Source organism: Boleophthalmus pectinirostris, unplaced genomic scaffold (assembly GCF_026225935.1).
Source record: "Boleophthalmus pectinirostris isolate CB_2022bp ecotype Guang Dong unplaced genomic scaffold, ASM2622593v1 HiC_scaffold_3, whole genome shotgun sequence".
NCBI classification, from domain to species: Eukaryota; Metazoa; Chordata; class Actinopteri; order Gobiiformes; family Gobiidae; genus Boleophthalmus; species Boleophthalmus pectinirostris.
This window is the reverse complement of record NW_026571299.1, coordinates 12,665,281-12,689,595: the sequence shown is the minus strand read 5'-3', so window position 1 is coordinate 12,689,595 and position 24,315 is coordinate 12,665,281. Positions and strand designations below refer to the sequence as shown.

Here is a 24,315-nt window from a genome sequence, read left to right as displayed (position 1 = left end):
GACTAAACCAGGTCTAAAAACAGCTCTAAAACCAGGACTAAAACAGGATTTAGCCAGAACTTAACCATGCCGCCAGATCGCCCACCGCGCCTCCTCTCATACGCAGCCCAATTTCTTTCGCTTCTCCGTGTTTGATAGAGTTTAAGAAAGCAAAGGTTCCCATCCTGCGGGACTTGTGGGCAGGCGCGGGGCAAAATATTGCAGATGCGGGCGGTAAATTACAATTCTTTGCGGGAGCGGGCGGGCGTGGGACTCAAAATTCTGTCCCGCGCAGACCTCTACTTGTTAACTCACACTGATTATAGAATTCAAATTTTAAAAAAATGATTTCATGATGTAGATATTGGCATAGATAGATTTGTGCAGTTTGAATGCTACAGATGTTCACAGATTACATTTAAACTGCACAAATCTGTCTATGCGAACATCTACATCATGAAATCAATTTTAAATTTGAATTCTGTAATCAGTCTGAGTTCACAAGTTACTTATCTTTTATTCATGACCATAATATTAGTTTTGCTCAGGAGTCGTTCACTAATGCGTCGTCATGTTGTTCGCCTTTACGTTTTCGTCTTTCTTATCTTGATAGTTGTGGATAAATTCTTCATGGACAGAATGTTTATCCTTTGTCGACATTGTTGGTTGAAGATTTGATGTTGGGGCAGATTTATGAAGCTGGTGGAAAATATGCGAGACATTTCCACAGATATTTTGCCATGGAAAAGCATTAATGTAAGTGATGTTTACTTTACATCGCGCCAATTCAGGCCATTGTGAAAAAAGGTCTATTCATGGTCTTTTTTAAAATGGCAATGAAAGGAGGTTCCAGGTGCAATTCCTAGACGAGCCAAAATATGCACAATAGAAAAAAAAAAAAGCTTCATCTGTTAGTTATGACCAAGCCTCTATCTCAAGATCTAATCCTACTTTTTTGTTGAGTCCATTTGGAAAGTCTGTGCCACGTTTTTTATATTTTATAAAGGCTTTCAGTGTGTTTCTTTTGGCATGTGGCCCAGATTCCAGGTCCTGTGTTTCAGAAAGTGCGAGGCTAAATGTGTGTGGTACTTATTATTTTTGTTGTAAAGTTTCATAAGGAGTTGATTTTGTGTTTTTTCCATGTACTGAAGATCACATTTTCTGCTGTAGATTAGATAGACATAGTATTTGGTTTGATGTAAGGATTTATTTAAAGATCGAGCGGTACTGTTCTTCTAATAAGTTTCGTATCTAAACTTTCTTTGGTTCGATTTGCGATTTTCAAAGTCAAGCTCTGACCACAATGCCCTTCAGGTTGGGGTTTGTTTTATATAACAATATAACTTTCCAGTTTTGATCCAGGCTGATGCTTTTCAAGAATGTGTGGAAGAAGATGATCATTTTAGAGCTGAATTTGATGTTATGCTATGTTGGGATATGTGGTCACAAATGGAGTTAAGCATTTGCTGTATGTCATTTGGCTGAAAATTAGTGCGTTTGGCATTGTTCCACAGTGTCCGAGTGTCCCGAATAGCGAGTGAATTGTGTTATCCCTGTTTTCTGTTTCGGAGCAGGTTCTGTTGAAACAAACGAGTTGCGATTTAAAGGTCCTACATTACGCAAAATTGACTCTTGTGAGCTTCAAGTCATGTTAGAATGCTGTTACTTCATCAAAAACATACCTGGAGTTTTATTTTACTCACACACATTTGAGTAATTTTTTATTATTAGTCCGTCTACATCTTCAAACCTCAAAATGCTCTGTTCCAAATGGTAGATTTCAAGTTAAGAGCTACCTTTAACCCAATGGAGGGTTTTTTAAATATATTTATTGTCTGTTTTCCCCATTGTTCTTGAGACATGCACATCTCTATTTATTTGATTTGATTTATTTAATTATAGTGGATTGAAAACTTGTCTTATTATTTAGGTCACCTACGAGATAACCAGAACTGAAAGTATTATTTATTTATTTTTGCTTCTACAATTACATTCTCTTTACATTCATGACATATGATGATTATTATTTTTCTTATGATTATTGTTTAAAAGTAAATTGCTCTCATTTAATGTCATATTGAGAGAAAATTAAATTGCTCTGAGGCTTTTTGGTTGGGGGCCCCTCCAGATTTGGGGGCCCTAGGCAGCCGCTTATTTTGCCTAATGGTAGCGCCGCCTCTGTTTTTACCTTTTGCTTCAGTAAAGATTGATAATCCCAGGTCTGAAATCATCCAAATGATTCTAGTGAAGGTGTATGGAGTTTAAAAACACAGTGTCTGAGAGAAGAAATCAGCCTAAATATGCAGAATTTGTGTGTTTAAACATGTATGAATGAAAGAAAACACAACTCCAGGTATGTTTGCGATGAGGAAACAACATTATAACATCAGAAAAAAGCATCATGTGGGCCCTTTAAAGCTTTAATTTCAACAGCAGCCGTCTCAAATTTGGTGTCAGTCTGTTTGTTTGTTTGAGCTGGTTTATGAATTTTCAGGAGGAAGCAGAAAAGTCTGTCTCTAGGTTAGACGGAGGGTTATTGGCAGCAGTTGCAAGTGTAAGATTGAGGCACGCTGCGGAGAGAAACTGTTATTGCTGCAGAAAAAGAGGTTTAAGTGAATGTTCAAAATGTGGAAAGGAGATAGTGTGTTTTCCAGTGGACAGGTTTATAGCACGAGCCAAAGTCAGACTAGAAGCAAAGAATGTCAATTGGTACTTCAGTCTTCAAAGGTTTTTTTTTTTTTTATTTAATGGAGTTTGGAAATGCTTCTACATTTATATTTCTTCTTTATTTCTGTGACTATTTATAGTACATAGCTGTTCATCTTCCTGTTTTTGCCTTCTAGGACTTATATTAGACTATTTTCTGGTCTGTTTTGTAATCTTGTGTGATGTGTGAATGAAACAAAACACAACTCCAGTAGGCCTGTAACGATAATCAATTAATCGTACGGTAACTTTTAACGAGCTCGATAACTTTTCCCGCCGCAGTAACTTGTATTTGCATGCTTGTTTGTTTTCTTCGCTCTCTCTCGCTCTCAAAGAGGGTGAATGTTAGAAGGCTTCTATCGCTCTCTGACGCCTCTCGTTTAATAATCGTAATGATGCTTGAACCAACGTGCGCTGTGTTTATTAACAAAGTGGATGCGCGCGTAGTCTGAGTGCAGAAAGTGACGTTGTCTGTGCGGCAAAACATGAAGCCGCAACACAAGTGCCGCTGTCAGAACTAGGGATGGGCATGATTAATCGATTAATCGATAATTGATCATTAAGAATTTCATCGATTACCTTAATTTTAATCGACAAACCGAATGTAGGTTGCTGTGCGTAGCGTGACCAAACAGGGGTCTGTACATGTGTCTCTTTGCACTCAGAAGGAGCGAGTCACAAACAGTCGGTCAGTCTGCAGCGTACCGAAGCACAAATGTGTATTTAACGATGATTTGTACAAGAAATTCCACGCTTTCTGTTGCGTTCGGGACAAGTGTGAGTCCATGTGCACAGTGTATAAAGCAGGAACATATGTTTCGGTGTCCAGTGGGAAAAAGTTTTGCTAGGTGAGAGTCGCGCAATGACGATGACGAGTCCCCACCTCCCACCCCCCGTACGCTGTCCTGGTTTTGACAAACACAAATCTGGTCACACTAACCTGTTTTCCACTGAATCACTTCTTTTAATCCGACAGAAGTTGACCGCATCAGCGACACAAGAGCTGTAGTTTTATCTTCGCTGAGTTTATGCAAATTAGCGATGCGGTTTTAAGTTTCGTTTCTGTGAGAGTTGCGCAAAACTGAATTAAACACATTAAAATCTCAAACGGATTGATGTGGCTCTAGAGTCGTTACGGTTTATATGTCGTAAAGTTGAATTTATTTATGCAGATTAGTAGTGCAGATAGTAATAATAATGATGATCATTTTAATATAAAAACGTTGATGATTAATCGATAATCGTTAATCTTTCCGACGATCGATTAAGAAAATTTCATCGAATGCCCATCCCTAGTCAGAACCGAAACAGTTCATCGCCGAGTGACAAAACAAGTCACGATGCCAAATCAACACCGGTGAGCGGGACACGTCTCAACAGCCACATGCTTCAAATGCAGTGAGAGCGAAAACAACGAGAAGGAATGGCACAAGCTCCGACAGACGATAAACCCAAACCCGAGGGACAGATCTAACCTAGCCCCCGGGAAAGCCCGAAATCCACTGAAATCTCACAAGACACCGACACGATACTGGACAGGACAGTGACTCCCTCATAGCAACAGCATCCTGTGTCGCGGGTTAATACGAACATTTAAATGACCAAAATGCCGAGGCTCACAGCAGCAGCCACAGACAGAGGAGCCACTATATTCCAATATAAGTCAATAACTAACATAATTTTTAAGGGCAATTTTGTTACAGAGACTTAATAATCCATTTTATTTAATGCTTTGGTTGTATTTGATTCAACAGTGGTTTATTCAAGTGCATTTTTGTTAACAAGTTCTCGCTGTGAGCCAGACACATTAGGATAGTCCTATGTCCTATGTTTTATTTAGGCCTGTTGTTTTTGGTTGTCTTACATTTCCTGTGTTGAATATTCTTTAGAAAGTAAGGTTTATTGATCTTTGAAAGGGTGTATTTGCATTTTTATTCCATGGTCATTATATTAGTTGAAATTGGTCTCAAAATGTCCATATTATCGTTTATCGCAATAAATTCTTTGTCAATTACTCGTCCAGCAAAATCTGTTATCGTTACAGGCCTAAACTCCAGGTATGTTTTTGAGAAGGTAACAATATTTTAACATGCCTTAAACTTCACAAGAGTCAATTTTGTGTAATATAGGACCTTTAAAACTCACAAAAGTCAAATTTTCGCATAATAGGACCTTTAAAATAAATTGCTTCTTTTGCCTCCGGCTTCGGTTTACGCGTTTTCTTTGTGAATACATTGAAAAGCAGTGACTTCTCTTTCACCCAGTAACACACATGAAGTACAGCGCGCAGTGACAGCCTCATCACACACTTCAGGACACATTAAACTGCAGTGTGTCAAACATATGTGGGATTATGAGCGTGTGCGTGTATCCTGGGGCGAGCAGTGAAGGCTAACGCGCCGGAAAATGAGTCCTTAAATAACCAGGAAATAAGCGTGTCCAATCAGAATGACACGCGATGATAGCTGTGTCTTGTCTCTGGTGAGATAGGGTTGCTGCGTTCGCATGCGCGTCAGGAGAAGTTTAAGATTTTTAGTCTAGTCCAGTTTGAACAGGATTTCGGAAATGTATGTAAAACGGGGGTCTCCAAACTGTAGCTCGGGAGCTCCCAGTAGCTCTCCAACCCCTTGGAGAGGGGATTTCTGAATTACACGTATTGTCCTGAATAAGTAAAATTTGATTCATTAAATGCCTATTACTATTACACATGTATTATTTTAATGCCTAACGTTGTGCACTAATACCGTATTTTCCAGGCTATTAGGCGCTCTGGATTATAAGACGCACTGTCATTAAATGGTCTATTTTCGAACTCTTTTCACAAATAAACCGCACTGGACTTTAAAAGAAACACAACAGTTGGATGGGTCAGTTGGACTTTGTTTGGCGCGTTCACAGTGACTCTGGGCTTTGTTCAGTTGTGGCGTGTAGGGAGGGTGCTGTCTGGGACCGCAGGATTGTCGGCGTGTTCGCAGTGACTCAGTTGTTCAGTTTTGGCTCAGAGTGGCACATTGGACTCGCTTTTTCAGTTCGTTCCTCCGTTCCGTTCCTCGTCGGCGTTGAGTGATGAGTGTGGCTGCGAGTGTGTTTCGCTGCACGGTCGCTGTCTGCTCCGTGTGTGTTTGCGTGCGCTGCGGGTGGTGCGGCTTTGTAGTTTACTGAAGTCGTGCTGGGACACCCGAGTGGATTCGTGTACAGGGCGCTCTGGATTGTGGGGCGCGCGGCCGTTTTTTGATGGGGTTAGAGACTTAAGAGCGCGTCTAATAGCCCGGAAAATACGGTAATTGGGTAATGGTTTAAGTTTCATAAGTGTCTAACGGAACCTCATTTAAGCCTCGCTGTGGCCCTTAAACATGCTCCATTTCTTGTGACAGCTAAAACTAGTAGCTCTCTGGCATTCTCTTTGTAAAGGTAACTCACTGGAAGAATAAAGTGGGAGACCCCTGATGTAAATGTGTATAGGGCAGGCTGATATTACAAGAAAAAAACTGTCATTTTTACTGTATACTGTAGTATTTTTCTTCATGTTTTTTGATCATGATTAATGCAGTTTTATCTAATTGAAAACTAATAAAATGGCTTTAAATGTTTGATTTCCTGGAAACAATACAGTCCGTATTACACTGTTTTCTGATCTATGTGACATATGATCTCAATCTGTGTTCTGATCAGGGCGATAGTAGCTCAGTTGGTAGAGCATTTGTCCACTTGGTTGGTGGTTCGAATCTTGCTCTCCACATAAACATCATTGGCTGAGCGGTCAGATCCTGTTGTTGTGACACTTAACCTACCTCGCCCCCCAGTGTTTGCGTACACTGATCTATGAGTGTGTGAATGTGAAGTGCCTTGATGCTATAATGTTGTTTCCTCATCACAAACAGACCTGGAGTTGTGTTTTGTTTCATTTACACGTTTAACACACAAACCCTGCACATTTAGCTTGAATTCTTCTTTCTCTAACTGAAAATGCTCTGTTCCACATTGTGATATCATTTGGTAATACAGGAAGTGCTCCACTGTGTTTTTAAACTCCATCCACCTTCACCAGAATCATTTGGATGATTTCAGCCCCAGAATTGATGATCTCTACTGAACTAAAAATAAAGTGTAGCTGTTACCTTAAAAACTACTGCTTCATGACATTACAAGGTTAAACAGAGCATTTTCAGCTTTTGATATGAAGGCAGATTAATAGTAAAGCATTACTCAAACATGTGTGAATGAAACAAAACAACTCCAGGTTTGTTTTTGATGAGGCAACAACATTATAACATGGTTTAAAGCTCACAAGAGTCAATTTTGTGTAATATAGGACCTTTAAGTTTTCAGTTCTTCTTTCAAACAGGACTCTTCTAACAGGTCTTTGTGTTTGTGTGACAGGAGGCTGCACCTTCGAGGAGTCGTACAGCAGCTGTGGCTACAGTGTCTCTGGGCACCAATGGATTTACCTGGGAGCAAGTCAACTCGTGGGAGAAGACCACCATGGACCCAGCCCTGCCCACCGGTACAGCCCCCTCCCTTTACTGTTACTGCCACAACGTATCGCAAAATGACTCTTATTGTAATATTCTCTGACAAATTATCTATATCAAAAGAAAATATACTGCATATAACGCTAAGGTGTTCAGTTTGCTGCTTTGCTTAAAATTGAGTGATGTACTAAGAAACTTTTCTGGTGAAGTCTGCCACTTGCTTGTTACTATGGAGATCGTATTGCTCGCAGGGTTGTCAAAAGTATCGAAGTACTAATCAATACTGAAACTAGTATCAAAACTAGATACTCATTTGAGCAAGTATCGATACTGAAGAAGTCACATAAACTGGATAAAACTGGATTTTTATCAGAAGACCACGGTGTAAAACCAGAAGCAAATACTATTACTTAGTATAAAAAACTACAATATTGTCTAAAAAAGGGCTTTTAAAATGATCATTTGGAAATCAAAATCAGTATTGAGTATCGAGTCTATTCTTTATCAACATTGAGCTTGAAATTTTAGTATCTCCATTGAGACAAGCGTGCGGCAGAACCTCTATCAGAAAGGTTCCATAATGTATCTTTAAAATGTGATATGATCTCAATATGGGGAAAATCTCTCACACGCTATCTCTTTCTCACGCTCTTTCTTTATTCTCTCTCCTTTTCTTTTTCTCTCTTTCTGTTTCTCTCTCTTCTCTTCTCTCTCTCTATTCTGTCTCTTCTATCTCTCTCTCTTTTACCTCTTGCGCTCTTCTCTCTTTCTTCTATCAGTCTCTTCTATCTCTTTTCTCTCTCTTCTAGCTCTTCTTCCCTACTTTCTCTTTCTTCTTGCCTCTTCTATCTCTTCTATCTCTCTCTCTCTCTCTCTTCTGTCTCTCTCTCTTCTCTCTATCTCTCTCTCTCTTCTGTCTCTCTCTCTCTCTCTCTCATATCTCTTCTGTTTCTCTCTCTGTCTTCTCTCTATCTTCTATCTCTTCTTCCCTCTCTTCTCTTCTTTCTCTTCTCTCTGTCTTGTGTCTCTGTCCTCTTTTTCTTCTCTTGAACCACATCTGTCTGTGAGCGTTGACATTATCGCAGTGATTTTCGCTGAACTTTGACTCAGTATCACTAATACTTCACTATTTTTACTTTTCCTAAATGGCAGATCACAATAAATAGGTCACTCCTGTCTCCAGCATCTTCATAAACATTATCTGCTCCTTTTAAGTTCGGTGCATAAGAAGGAACAGATGTATTAGTGCAAAGTTTTTATTTGAAATTTAAATGCAAATCAATAATGAAAAAAAAAAAAAAAGGAAGAAATATATACATTAAATTTCTATTCAAAACAATATTGAAATTCAAATTGTAAAAGTTAAAATGTAATATGTAAGATTTTTTGGCGTATTTGCGTTCTGAAATAAGAATATGTGCTCAGAAAAAAACATATATATAACCACATAACTAAAGTACTTGACTATGTGCATAACATTTGTACTTCAAAAAAGCAAATTTACTTTTTTTCCATTGGGTTGCCAGATCCTACTACTAAAATTCTTTTCCAGTACTCTCAAAAAAGAGTCTCTATTAGTGTTTTCGATTTTGATACCAACTAAGGAATATACTTGACACCACAACGATAATAAAAAACACACTTCGAATGTAATTGTCAACATTAAATTGTAGTATTTTCCTCATGTATTACTGTCTGGTTTTATATACTATGTGTAATCCTTCAGTGTCCTTGGTCGTAAACTAATCTATGTGCTCTTATACTTCTTCTGATACAGCACAAATCATTCAAAAGCTATTCAGAAAAGTTCATTTTTGACCTGTGAATGTGACTTTTTCAGTATCGAGACCCGCGCAAATGAGTATCTAGTTTCGATGCCAGTTTAAGTATTGATTAGTATCTGATCGGGATGTAACAGTGACCGAAATATCGTGATACCGCATCGTCAAAAGTCTCACAATAATATCAGAGGCCATCACAATATATCAAATTACAAGTCTTAAATTAGTAGTTATGGTGATTTTAATATCTTTCTTTGTGATTTTAATGTCTTTTTTATTCTGTAAAGCACTTTGAATTACTTTATGTTACAGCAGTAGCTAAAAACAACAATGGGAACTACATAGACCATGATCCTTTGGTGTTGTCAGTACAGCCTACATGAAGAAATAACTGTTATTAAGCACTTTTACATCTTAATTCTTCATATTATAACAGTATCAGCGGCTTTCCAGGGCTTGTAGCATATTAATTCTGTAAACCTCCACAAAATATCACAATAAATATCAAACCGTGAGATGCATATTGTGAAAATATCATATCGAGGGATTTTGATATCTTTACATCCCTAGTATCTGATTTTGAATAATTTTGACAACCCAACTCTCTCTTTTTTTCAGTTTGAGGTTCAGTTGTGATTGTAATTTTATTTAGGAACGCAGCTTAGGCTAATTACCAGTTAAATTTTCTTTACGTGGAGAAAGTAGTTACGTGAAAATTGTAGTGAAGTTTAAACACGTATACTACCAGTCAATATGCTTCTGCTTTTCTCTATGTAGGACACATTACTCTCCTCTCATCCTCTCATGTCAACGCTAACGTCTCAATCTCTCCCACATCAGAGTGAGCGCTCCGTCTCTGCTCCTATCTCTGTCTCTTTAGATCCAGTAAAGCTGCCAGTTAACTCTGTGTGTGTGTGTGTGTGTGTGTGTGTGTGCGTGTGGTCATCTGTCTATAATGCGCCGCAACGCTTGTCAAACTGATGCACCATGTTTGCTAATGGATTTTCTTGCAAGACTGAACAACTACGGGAAAAAATATGGAATAGTGATTTTTCCGAAGTGTTGCAATGGGCTCTGTTCACGCTTCACAAAACCGAAAAACGTTTGGAAAGATGCGGGTGACGACTTACTTCGGGCTCTGTTGGCGAGAGTAACTCTGACCAAATTTGGGAAAAAACGAAAACGTGGCCTGGTTTTCTTCATCTAGATGTCAATGTGTGTATTATAACTTGCCTAACTTTAAAAATATGAATAAATAAAATAACAAGATGCCACTGTAGCGTTCCGTTATGTTCGGCGGATCAACAGACAATGACATTGAAGACACGATTAGAGTCACGTCCCCCCATGGAAAACTTTGGCAGGTTGTGAAGATGCTGCTGCTGAGTCCACGGTTTTATCATTTCATGTCGGTAACTACACCAGAAGTCGTCATTTTCATGTTTCTAAACGGACTTTTGGTAACTGTGAATGGAGCCTATTGTGATTAGATCTACAACTAACAACTAATAACTAAAAATAAAAATTAAAAAACTAATTAAAAAGACATGCATGGTACTTTAAAATAGCTACAACTTCTTTAACTTTACTAAAGCATAATGAGAAAATTGTTAATTAAGAATGCTTCAGGCTTACTAACAACTGAATTAACTTTTCTACCAAAAATTTGACTAATATAGATGCAATGTTTTATTAAGTTTTTTTTCATTATGGGTGTCTTTATTGCACTGAAAAACATAGAAAAAAAAACATGTGCCCTGTTAGGAGCGGACTTGCATCTCCACAAACCCGATTCAGGTTTAGAGGAGGGATGCACGTGCTTGTTTCCGTAGAGATGTTGTTGCTTGGGCTTTAATCTTCCACAAAACATTTCTGTCTCAATGGGCAATGTTCCAAAGTAAGGTTTTAACGGTTTTCTTTCTATATCATGCATTTAACTTTCCAGCTCCAGAAAGTTACACACTAACACTTTAAAGATGCAGTGTGTAACTTTTTGCTTGTTTCTATGGTTTCTATGTCATTGCTCTGCCTGGAATGTTCCACAGTATAACATTAAACAGCTCTACCTTACATTTATTCAATCACAGGTGGTTTTATAGCTCGAAAATGCCTACAAAAACAGGCATTCTGACTGTGAGCGGGGTCGCCTCTCCACAGATCTGACCTGTATCTTGGCCTGGTTTGGTCTCCATGACGATAGAAAGGTTTACCATACTGTGAAGCATTCCAGAAAAAGCAATAACATCTCCTTGAAGAAAACCATTTGACGGACCCTCCACCAGAAAAGTTACAAAATGCAGATTTAAGGGGTAAAATTTAAGAGTTACTAACCTTGAATCATCTCTATTTGGTAATTTTAGTCTTTATTCGTGCTTTATTGAGGATAATTAAAGGCACTGTACCTGATTTTTACTTTCTTTAAAACATTAAAAGCAGTTTTCAGTGGTCCAAAGTTATTTTTCACTTACTTCACTTACGTTCTGAGCAGCCTAATTATTCATTATGATGAGTTTATAAGCGTGTTTCACAACTTTCAGAGGCCAGAGCAGAGATTTACTAACAACAAGTAGCATGCTAACCCTGCACTTCCTGCTTTTCAGACAATTAAACACAGACAAAACACAGCTCTCTCATTTAGACCTCAAGATGTGCTTTTACAATTTAAGAAAGAAATACATGGACGAAAATTAATACAGAATTGTACATTTTGAAGACTGTTTTGTTTCCTGATAGGTCATTTTCACTTTATTGTATAGTTTCTGGCCTGCAGATGAACAATTGAATTTCACCATTCTCAAAACAATGAGGAGTAATTATGTCTGGTCTGGCTTGGTAATTGCAGCCTTTGTGATTTTGCTAATTGGGGCCATTCAAGTTGTAATTTGGATTTGATTGTGATTAATCTGGATAATAATAATAATACGTTTATTTTCTGAGCACCTTTCAAAATAATGAAAAGTCACCTTACTCAGTTTTGTAGTACCACTTTGTCTGTTTTGTTAAAGGTGCACTTGGTAAGTTTCGTGGTTGAGCGATGGGATAGCTGTTTGTTTCCATGGAGATGTCATTGCTTTAGCTGAAAGGTTCCACAGTATGGCATTAAACATATGAAAGTCAAGGTCCCCATAGCAAAATTTGTTGTCTTTATTTGACCCGTCCTGTCCCGTCAAAAGCAGCAGGTGTCCATAGACTGTATAAAGAAGTGGCCCAAGTGAGCGTGACGTTACCCATAGCGTTCGGCTCTAGTCAAATGAAGCTCACCGAGGCCTGCGGTTATAGGGGCAAATTTACAGCAGAATTACATTTTAGGAATAGGAATGTATTTACGGACAAAACAGCTTAATAAGAACATCAGGATCATTCAGAGCAAATCAATACGAACATTTTAAGACCAAAATGATGAGGCTCACAGCAGCAGTTACAGAGAGAGGGGAGACAAATTTTCAATGTAAACTTAATTGGAGCTGGAGTCAATGGAGCCGGAAGCAACCCCATGAACACTTCCTATTTGCAATGTAGCGGCTAGCGGGATGGCTATGTCGATTTAGTCTATGACAGTGTTTTCCCAAACTTTTTTCTGGGGACCCATATTTAAAAGTCACAAACCTTCAAGACTTCACCTATAAGTCAATAGACGTTATTTGTAAATCACAAAATAAAGGTGGATTTGACCTTTATTGAACATTAATGAGGATATTTTATTGTTGTTGAGTGATCGTGTCTCTCTGAACAATTAGTATTACTCAAGTTTTAAACAATGAAAAGCAGTCATTGAACCAGCAATAAAAGGATCCATAAGTCGCCTATTTGGACTTTAAATGTAGCCCTGTATATTGCAGACCTACATGCAGATCCTGACAAGGCGACACAAAAAAAAATCTCTTGCGACCCACCTGAGGGTCGTGACTAGGGATGGGCATGATTAATCGATTAATCGATAATTGATCATTAAGAATTTCATCGATTACGTTAATTTTAATCGACAAACCGAATGTAGGTTGCTGTGCGTAGCGTGACCAAACAGGTCTGTACATGTGTCTCTCTGCACTCAGAAGGAGCGAGACACAAACATTCGGTCAGTCTGCAACGTACCGAAGCACAAATGCGTATTTAACGATGATTTGTACAAGAAATTCCACGCTTTCCGTTGCGTTCGGGACAAGTGTGAGTCCATGTGCACAGTGTACAAAGCAGCACACATATGTTTCGGTGTCCAGTGGGAAAAAGCTTTGCCAGGTGAGAGTCGCGCAATGTCGATGACGAGTCCCCACCTCCCTCCCCCCGTACGGTGTCCTGGTTTTGACAAACGCAAATATGGTCACACTAACCTGTATTCCACTGAGTCATGTCTTTTAATCCAACAGAAATTGACCGCATCAGCGACACAAGAGCTGTAGTTTTATCTTCGCTTAGTTTATGCAAATTAGCGATGCGGTTTTAAGTTTCGTTTCTGTGAGAGTTGCGCAAAACTGAATTAAACACATTATAACCTCAAACGGATTGATGTGGCTCTAGAGTGGTTACGGTTTATATGTCGTAAAGTTGAATTTATTTATGCAGATTAGTAGTGCAGATAGTAATAATAATGATGATCATTTTAATATAAAAACGTTAATGATGAATGCCCAAGCCTAGTCGTGACCAAATCTTTGGGAAACACTGGTCTATGGTCACACCCCAGGGCCCATCTCCAGATCTTGAGGTACTCTTACTCAGGAGGAATCTTGCCCAGACACAGGGAGAGACATGTAAACTTAATACAGAAAAGCCCGTGTGACCTTGAGGTCAAACCCCCCAGCATACAATATATAATAAGAGTGGGCAAACCTCTTCATACATTTGATCTGTAACTTGACCTGGAGTCGTCATTTACTCATCTCTATGGAGAGTTTGTGTGTTTATTGCCATACTGTGGAACATTCCAGACAAAGCAATAACATTTACATAGAGACAAGCAGGTGGCAGACCCTCCACCAGAAAAGTTACATAGTGCACCTTTAACTGTAAGTATAAGTTTATTGTCATTTTTGGTACAGCTGTTACATCTCAGTGGATACCAGCAGTTGGACCCTACACCAGAAAAAGTAACAGAATGCACCTTTAAATTGTAGCTTCTATAATAACAGTATTTATCACTAGTCTTGTCACCGTTGTAGACATCTTAACCTAAATAATTCATAGCAAGCCTGTGTTGTCTACAAACAATGTTTATTATTGTCTGGGTGTCACAGAGCTTTTTGAAAAGATCGATTTTGCGTAAATCTCTCGAGGGTTTTCTTTGTGTTCTTCATTCTCCAGACTTCAAATGACGCTTTGTACCAAATTTACTGAAAAACTTCAAATTGTTGGTGAAATCAAACTGTCTGGCTTTTGATTGGAGAGAGTGCAAACAAATCATTAGCCAAATCATTACCGAGCACAAAAGACGGTCACTTTTAGACGGAAAATTACCCAAGTTGCTGAAGCTTCCATTTCGTGCTCGGCGTGGAGCGGAGCTGATGGGGTCAAAGGTCAGAGGTTGAAGGTTAAATGCTACTTGAGCTGTGATTGGATGGTCATTGTTGATTGCTTTTGTGATTTGTAGTGGTGCAAACGTAGTCATCATTTACTTTATGCAATCGAAGGTTCCTACTCATGAGTTTATAAGCACCAACTAGCATGCTACGGCGTACTTCCTGATACGTAACTCTACATTTGGTGTAGTCGATATACTGTGGATAGGGTCAAAACTCAGACTGTCTACATTTACATTTCTTTTTAAAGCAGTTTTATAGATCTCATGGCAGTCTGGCATTTTTCAAAGATTCAGTTCTTTTGGATCAGCTCCTGGCTCTTCTGGCTCACAAACGACTCCCTATTCATTTTTATTCTGGGAGAAAACAAAAATGGGCATATTTTATCTTTTGTCTTATTAAATATAAATATACTGTATGCAAGCTCTTGGCATTTTAAGAAGAAAATGATTGTGAACCCACTGAACCAAAGTGAAAAAAAATGACAATGTTGCTGTACCTGATTTTTATTGTCTTGAAAAACGTGAAAAACACAACTAGCTCATTTTAAGCAGGTTTGATCCAAAGTAATTCCTCCTACCTTATGTCAGACATGTCAAACTCAGACCCGGGGGCCAAATTTGGTCCATGATATAATTATATTTGGCCCGCGAGATCATATAAACATGTATTAGAGCTGGCTCGCCGGCTACAGGTAGGCCATAGAGACATTATTTATTTCTTTTTTTATATTTTGTTATTATTTTATATTGTGCTTGTTCTGGATTCAGGATTTAAGCAAAATTATTATTAAACTTTTAACATTACATATCTCAAAAGTAGAGAAAACATGCAGATGTTGTTGAAATTTTTCAATAAATATTTAGTTTGGCCCACGACTTAGTCCTAGTTTTTAATTTTGACCCTCTGTGAATTTGAGTTTGTCACCCCGGCCTTATATATTCTGACCATCCTACTTATTCACCGTGATGAGTTTACATATATAAGCACTTTTCACAACTTTCAGAGAGTGGAGTTTTGGAAACATCAATTAGCATGCGAACTACACTTCCTGATTTGGAGACAACAACAAAACACTTTTTTATAAATGCAGACAATACACCGCAGATTTATTGTGACCTCAAGAGCTACTTATACCATATACCTTATTTTCCGGGCTATTAGGCGCTCTGGATTATAAGGCGCACTGTCATTAAATGGTCTATTTTCCAACTTTTTTCACAAATAAACCGCACCGAACTTTAAACGAAACACAACAGTTGGATGGGTCAGTTGGTCTTTGTTTGTGGCGTTCACGGTGACTCTGGGCTTTGTTCAGTTGTGGCGTGTAGGGAGGGTGCTGTCTGGGACCGCTGGATTGTCGGCGTGTTCGCAGTGACTCAGTTGTTCAGTTGTGTCTAGAAGTGGCACATTGCACTCGCTTTTTCGGTTTGTTCCTCCGTTCCGTTCCTCGTCCTCGTGGAGTGATGAGTGTGGCTGCGGGTGTTTTTCGCTGCGCGGTCGCTGTCTGCTCCGTGTGTGTTTGCGTGCGCTGCGGGTGGTGCGGCTTTGTAGTTTACTGAAGTCGTGCTGGGACACCCGAGTGGATTCGTGTATAGGGCGCTCTGGATTGTGGGGCGCGCGGTCGTTTTTTGATGGGGTTGGAGGCTTAAGAGCGTGCCTAATAGCCCAGAAAATATGTTATCTGTACTGGAGAATGACAAAATTTGCTCAAACACGTGGAAAAAAAATCAGGTACAGGTCCTTTAAGAAAGCATCTGGGACATTTTAGGGACGATTATGGGCCAGCAGCGTATGAGCTTTAACTTATCTTTTAAAAATGCAGTGTTAGTGTCAGAGCAGTGCAGAGCTGTCAGTCTCTTTGACAGTGAACCCGTCTTTATGTTCCACAGAAGAGAGCGAGAAGTCTGCAGACAGACGGATGATCTGATTGGTCAAATGAGTGTGACAGGAGCAGATAGAGCTGTCAGGGGCGCACAGATAAGAGCGGAGAGGAGAGAGAAGACTGTGTACGTTAAATACCAGAGATACAGTGGAGTCATGCGTGTCATTTAAATGTGCAACGTGTAACTTTTCTGGTTGTCTTCTTAGGGATGTTATAGCTTTGCCTGGAATGTTTCCCAATAAACTTATCACCAGTTTCAGGTGTTGTTGTTAACGTCTAAAAACATCCATTCTTACTGTGAGTGTAAGAATTATTAGTGTAATTAATACCCTAACTTCTTAATAAAAGTGATCACTAAGCCTGAATTACACTTAGTAAACTATCAGTATTATAAATTCTTTGTTAATGCTTTGTCAAAGTCACTTGCCTGGAATGCTTCACAGTACGGCATTAAACAATACTGTATCTATCTCCATGAAGGTAAACATGACACAGACACAGGTCAGGTCTGTTGAAAGGTGACCCCAAATGTTTTGTAGAATATATAGTTGAATAAATGTAAGATACGTTTAATGTCCTACTATGGAACATGCCAGACACAAATCATTAATATATCCAGACAGGGCAAGCAGGTATGTGGATAGTAATAGTATTGTATTTTTCAGACTATAAGGTGCACTTCAAATCCTTTAATTTTCTCAAAAATTGACAGTTTGCCTTATAATCCGGTGCGCCCTATGTATTGATTCTGGTTGTGCTTACTGACCTTGAACTGATTTTATGTGGTACACAGCACTCACAAATCTGTCAAAATGATTTAGTACGACTTTGTTAAGCTACAAAGCCGCACTACTTGATGGATTGTCGGAGCATTACGGCTACCGTAGTCAGGAGCCTCGCGGAATAAAGCCCAATTTACAGTCTTTAGAGCGACAGAAGCTGACCGCATCAGCGCACAAGGAACGGACAGTTTTTTTCTTATCGTTTTTGCAAATTAGTCATGTGGTTTTAAGTTTTGTTTCTGTAAAACGTAAACAAATGTGCGGAAAGCTGCATTAAACACATTATTACTCAGTGTATATTTGAGCCCTCCTTGTAGAAAAAAAAAAAAAAAAAAAAGACAAACTTAAATTATCAACCACATTCACATTCATAATTCACATTCACCAAGACAAGGAGGCAACGGCGGGGAAATTACGCCAAGATCTGCCAATGGATCATGGATGCCTGGGCTAAGGGTTCAGTCTCAAGTGCCGTCTGTTTGTTTTGTTTGTTTGCACCTTATAATCCGGTGCATCTTATGTATGAAAATAGACGAGATAATTCAACATTATTGATATTGTACATTATAAGCCGGTGCATCCAAAAAATGTGGTAGTTGGTAGAATATTTATCCACTCATCTGAAAGTTGGCACCCACTCTTGACTTGAAGGAAACATCATTAGTAGGGCGGTCAAATCCACTCATTCACAGGTTGGCGGTGCAATTCTGGCTCCCACAGATGAAAGCTATTGTTGTGTCCTTGGGCAAGACACTTAACCCACCTCACTCCCAGTGTCTGTGTACACTAGTGTATGAACGTTTGTATAAATGAGTGGTTTCTTGATGTGAAACGTTTTGAAGGTAGAAAAGTACTTTATAAAAATGTGACTATTTACATTTTGGTTGCTTCATCTAATATTATCAGAGATTTGGTCTAGATTTCTATATAAATACCCTTGTGGTATAACTGTAAGCCTGTCGTATTTTTGTCAAATGTGTGTATAAAGTACAGTAAAGTGTGTTTTATTCAAAGAGAAATACAGATAACATTACATTAAGTATCTGGGGAGCAGCTTGAGTGAAGTCACACAAAGACACAGTGGAATCGTCTATATCACTTTGGGATAAAACTGGAGATTTTTACAGATGGCAGAATTATCCCGTCAATTAATTTTTCATAAATGACAGATGATAGTATTTAGGTCACTCACGCCTTCCTTTTTCATTTTTATGTTTCTAAGACTTTTCCAAGCACCCAAAAGGAATTGAATTTAAAAGTGCAGTTCAGAACTAAACTTGTGGAAAGTTAAAGTTTTGACATTAAAATCAATTGGGATTAAGAACGCTGAAATGCAAATATGAATCAATAATGAATAAATGTGAGTAAAGTTTTGCAGATATGGCGTTGTCTCTGGTGGTTTCTTCAGTCTGAGCCGAAATCAACAAGTATTTTTATAAAGCATTTAAAAAGGGCGCTATGTAACTTCTAAAGTGGACGGTCTGCCACTTGCTTGTCTCCATGGAGATGTTATTTTATTGGAATATTCCACAGTAGGTCATTAAACATATCGATATTCCAAGTGTTTTATAGCTCAGAATTGTGATTGCGATTTTGATTTGTGTGTCAAACTATCTCCAAACTCATATAATCAAGTTGAAACAATTTAAAGCTTAACAAATTTTATTTTGGTATATTTTTCTATTTAAATAAACACATAAATAAATACAACATACAAATAACATTCATAAATAAATAAATACAACATGCAAATAAATAAATAAATACAACATATAAAATAAATAAATAAATAAATACAACACACAAATAAATAAATAAATACAACATACAAATAAATTAATTAATACAACATACAAATAATTAATTAATTAATTAATACAACATACAAACAAATAAATTAAGTAATAAATTAATACAACATACAAATAAATAAATAGACTTAAATATAGAGATTGTACAACAGCTGGATATGTAGTTTATTTTGGATACATTTATGCTTTTTATGCTTTATTTCATGTTTAAAGTATGTTTTATTCCTTTTTTTGTTTGTTTTGTATATTTCAAAACTGCTTTAAAGTTCATATTTGTAGCCTATATTTATTTTGAATTTGAAAGTTTTGCGTTAATTATCAATAAAAAAGTGATTTTTTTGAGAGAGAAATGCCAAATAAATGCATCGTGTAACTAAAAAATTATAGTTTGAATAATCCTGATTTCAATATTGACCAAAATAACCGTGATAATGATTTTTTTTTCCAAAATCGAGCAGCCCTTAAAAACATGAATACTGTGCAGGCTTGCTTCTCCATAGATCTGACCATTAACCTGTCTCTATTGTGATTACCAAGTTTGTTTCCATACCGTGGAACAATCAAGGCAAAACAGTCACATCTCCATGGAGACAATCAGCTCCAGCTTTCCTCCATCAGAAAGGTTACAAAGTGCACAGATTTTAGGCTCATTACATGGAATTTGTGGAAGAACTTTCTATACAAATTATATTACAAATAAGTTATAAGATTATACAGTGTGTGTGTATAGTTTGAAAACTGGTTTAGTCGATAAAATGCAAAGACAGATTGTAAATATTCCAATAAGTTTTGCAAAATCAGGGAGAATAGTGGTACGATAACAGATCTTAAAGGTCTTATATTACGCAAAATTGACTCTTGTGAGCTTTAAGTCATGTTATAATGTTGTTACCTCCTCAAAAACATACCTGAAATTGTGTTTTGTTTCATTCACACACATTTGAGTAACCCTTTAGTATTAGTTTGTGTACATCTCCAAAGCTCAAAAGGCTCTCTTCCACGTTGTGATGTAGTAGAGAGTAGAAATTCCAGCCCTGAAATCATCCAGTTGATTCTAGTGAAGGTGTATGGAGTTTAAAAACACAGTGGAGTACTTCCTGTATTACCACATGACATCACAAGTTGGAACAGAGTGTTTTTAGTTTGAGAGAAGAACTCAAATATGTCAAATATGCAGGTTTTGTGTGTTAAAATGTGTGAATATAAACTCGTTATGTTTTTATGATGAGGAAACAACATTAAAAGTGATAAGAAAATGATCTAAACTTGTCTTTTTTTACTTTTAACAATATTATTTTTGTTCCCTCATCATTAGCTTCATTCACATGTTTCATTAACCAACCTTAAGCCTATCGAACTTGCTAAAAAAATCTAAATCTGCCTGTGAACAACTGTCATTTTTTCCTGACCCAAATCTTCATTGAACATCAGTCCTGCAGAACACTGTGTCCATTTACACGGCCCTCGCTGTCTGAATGTCTTTATCGTTTCATGTTGGTAAATTGTAATTTTCCGCTTGTCTGCGCACGTTTAATCCTGTGTGAGGCATCATCTGCTGTATGTAGATCAAGCTTCAGTCATGTAACATATGTGAACAACCATATCTGAATGCACTTTGTATATAAGGCTGTATTCTGAAACGTGGAGACAACAGCTGCATTTGACTCTTGAGTGATATACTACCTTCACGAGAGCAATGAAACACCACCGTTCTTACAATACTCATGAGAATCTGTTGGTATGCAGCTGCTGTAAGGTTAATCAGGTGGGCCAATCGCAGTATGTATGTGGGTATTTGGTAGTAGTAGTAGTAGAGGTAATTGGTAGAGTATCTGTCCACTGATCTGAAGGTTGGTAGTTTAGACTTAGGCTACGTTCAGACTGCAGGGCTTAAAGGTTGTATGGAGGATTTTTTGTTTGTTTCAAATTGTCAATGAAAGTTTAAAATACCATTACAGAGACGCAGCAGCTTTGTAATTATGATGACCAAAAAAAAAAAAAGAAAGAAAATCTATCAACTGTGGACGTGTTGAGGCCAGATAAACATCAGCCAATAGAAAACGAGGCTGCCTCATTTAGGTTAGGTTGTCAATCAAACTCCCTACGTTTTCTAAGGTAACTATGCAGCAGTTCTTAGAGGCTTTTTCTAATTGTGGCTCTCTCGCAGTTCGCATAAAGTTTGTAGCGATGTCGGACGAGAATCCAGGACCGGTTCACCGCAAAAGAAAGTCGGTTTTTGAGGTCGCTGAAAGAAGAAGAGAAGGAGAAAAGGAGCGAAGACAAACTGAGGTGATTCTTGGAGATTCCTTTCAGTGACTGCACGACTGAAACAGACAAAGGGACTAAAAACTGAGGTGTCGGCCTCTAAATTATTTCTAGAGGGAGCTGTGGAGGAGGAAGTTGGTGTCACGCATGCACTACATTTGAAAAAGGACTGTCGCTGTATTTCTCTTTCCTTAAAAAAATCCTCTCTACAACCTTTAACGCTCAATTCGGATTTTTTTGTGAAGTCCGATTTTTTGCGAGGTCGTTCACATTTCCAATTAAATGTGACTTGTATGTGATCTCCAGTGTGAACATTAAGCGGCCCAAAAGTGTCCCGCATGTGCACTGGAGGAAACAACGACGTCAACCGCAGCGAGCGTGCTCTGTGTTTACGGAAGTTGTCCAAACATGGACGCGAGCATTGAGCACCTGGAGATTTTAAAGTTCCTCTCGTACCGGAGCCAGAACATGAACAACTTACTTGTTTTAAGGAGGAGATTGAGAAGGAGAAGGACGAGGTTTTTGCCGTGGCTTTTTGTGGGGCAGCGGCAGCGACGTCCGTTGAAAGGAACGTGTGGATGCGGAGACGTAGCCAAGAGTGGTGAGTGGTGATGTGCTTCGCATCAGTGACACGGAGTTCATTAACAATTTTCGCCTACTTCAGCGCAGAATAGTGACGTTTGTGTCTTGTTGATAACATGTAGGTTGGACGAATGCGCTTTGGCCGTTCAGACTGAAGTCACATGTCAAAAGATCGGATATGTATCGGTTTTAGGAGCACATATCCAAGTGGCCTGGGTCGCATTTGAAAAAACTGGATCTGTGTCGTTCAGACTGTCATTAAAAGATCAGATACAGGTCACATAGGAGCCAAAAAATCAGACTTGGGTCACTTCAGGCTGCAGTCTGAACGTGACCTTAGACACGGACTTAGACAAAGTTTACTGATCCACAAGGGGAATTATTTGGACACAGTAGCTCACACATCACAATATATTATAATAACAAAGAGCAAAAATATAAATGGTAATAATAAATTCTAAATAAGTAGCAAAAAAAGAGTAGCAAGAGACTGGTGTCAAATAAGACATAATTATATAAATGTAAATGTACAAGTCAAAATAACATAGAAAGATAAGTAATAAAATATAAAATCACAACTTTATACAAGAGGTCATAAGGAAACCAGTGCAACAATGATATGATGACTGACAGGACATAGTTATCCATTACATAAGGGTGAGTTGTTGTACAGTTGTAGGGAGTATGGTATGAATGTTGTCCTGTATCTCTCACTGTTTGAAAAGTGAGGTTCATCAGATGAGCCGATCGCAGAGCAGCTTTGACGTTTGTGCTGAAACCAAAGGAGAAACGTCCAAATGAACCAAAACAAACATGAGAGACATACTTTAGACTATATTAGTGTCAGTACGGACCATTTTGTTTGTGGACACATGCAGAAGGTAAGTGCTTTTGTAGACGGGGAGAGGTCTGTGCTTTTCTCTCAACTAGATTAACAAATACTTTCAGCGAGAGTCCTTCCAGATTGATAATGTGTAGAACTCAATTCAGAGTGACACACACATCTATCTGGTGCGGGCCAGGTTAACATTCCTTTGAATACTACTTTGAATAAACAAAAATGTGTTTGCGTGTCCATAGATCTGACCTGTAACTTGATCTAGTTTGGTCTCTATGAAGATAGTAAGGTTTAATGCCATACGGTGAAACATTCCATGCAATAACGTCTTCATGGAGAAAAGCATTTGACGGACCCTTCACAAAAAAAGATACACTTTTAAAGGTAGAAAAGGTTTCAAAGGTGCTCATCTGGACATGGAAGTCATCAGTTGCGTAACAATCTAGGGAAAATTGAAACCGTGTGATTTCTGATGTTGTTTTCTAACTTCCTCCCTGTATAATTTTTTTCAGTAGCAACGTTTTTTTTTAAAACACCATTTCTGATTAATACTGTGTATACACGACTGGTGAAAAGTTTTAGAACACACTTTTTATAGTTTTTGACTGAAAGTTATTCAGTTTATTGTGTCATTGCGCTCTGAAATGAAAGCATAGAACAAATAAGCAATCTGAGTTGAAAAAGAAATCATGGAATCAATTATAGACCAAAACGTTTTCTAAACTTGGGAGATTCACTGTTTTTGAAGAATTATCCAAACTTAAACTTATCCGAACCTTATTGTTATTTGTTTGGGACCAGCTCCACAATCCTGCCACATTTATCTTATGGCTTAAAGTCTTTTTAGCTGACAACAATCACATCTTTGGGGCTATATTTTCTTTCTTTTTCATAAACACATTTCGCTTAACAGTACAAAACCATGAAAATAAACAAATTCTTCTTTCGTTTTTACCATTTGTTGCTTGTTTACTTTTATTTGTACTTTTATTCGCTGTAATAATGTGTTGTGAACCACCCCGTGACACCATTGGTAGCCTATTTAATCAGTTTATTGTGTCATTGCACTCTGAAATGAAAGCATAGAACAAATAAGCAATCTGAGTTGAAAAAGAAATCATGGAATCAATTTATAGACCAAAACGTTTTCTAAACTTCTGACTATTCAAAGTGTCCACTTTTGGCAGATATAACAGCTGAACACACGCGTGGCTCATTCTTTCTACAATAGAAATCAAATATTCTTCAGAAAGTTCTCCCCAAGGCTGTTGTAGAAGTTTTCATAAATGTGTGGCACTTGTAGGTTGTTTGGCTTTCACTCTTCTGTCCAGTTCATCCCAAACCATCTCGATGGGGTTTAAGTTTGGAGACTGTGCTGGACACTTCATGTTTTCAAGTTTTCCATCTTGTTCTTTTTTCCTGAGGTAGTTTGGGCAGAGCTTGGACTTGTCTTTTGTATCTTTTATCTTTTTTAACCTCTGTCTGTTCAGTATTTACCTTTGTACCATTTCGAGCTCTTCATTGGACTTGCACGACTTGAATTGCAATAAATACTTGGAAAAATTAGGGTGTTCTAAAACTTTTGACCGGTAGTGTATATAATGTGTAAAAAAAAAAAAAAAAAAAAACGAGTTTGTTTTCTCTAGAGGTCCAAAGTTATTCTTTAATTTACAAGCGCTTTTCACAACTTTCAGAGCCAAC

General features: G+C 38.0%; 1 protein-coding gene across 1 annotated transcript in view; it reads left to right on the top strand.

Annotated features, from left to right (window-relative positions):
* The window catches only part of LOC129410978 (receptor-type tyrosine-protein phosphatase T-like), a 197,364-nt gene that overhangs the window by 54,706 nt on the left and 118,343 nt on the right, over positions 1 to 24,315 (top strand). Inside the window, 2 exon segments of the mRNA XM_055160282.1 lie at positions 7,066 to 7,105; positions 7,107 to 7,189. Coding sequence (XP_055016257.1) covers positions 7,066 to 7,105; positions 7,107 to 7,189 — 123 coding nt within the window.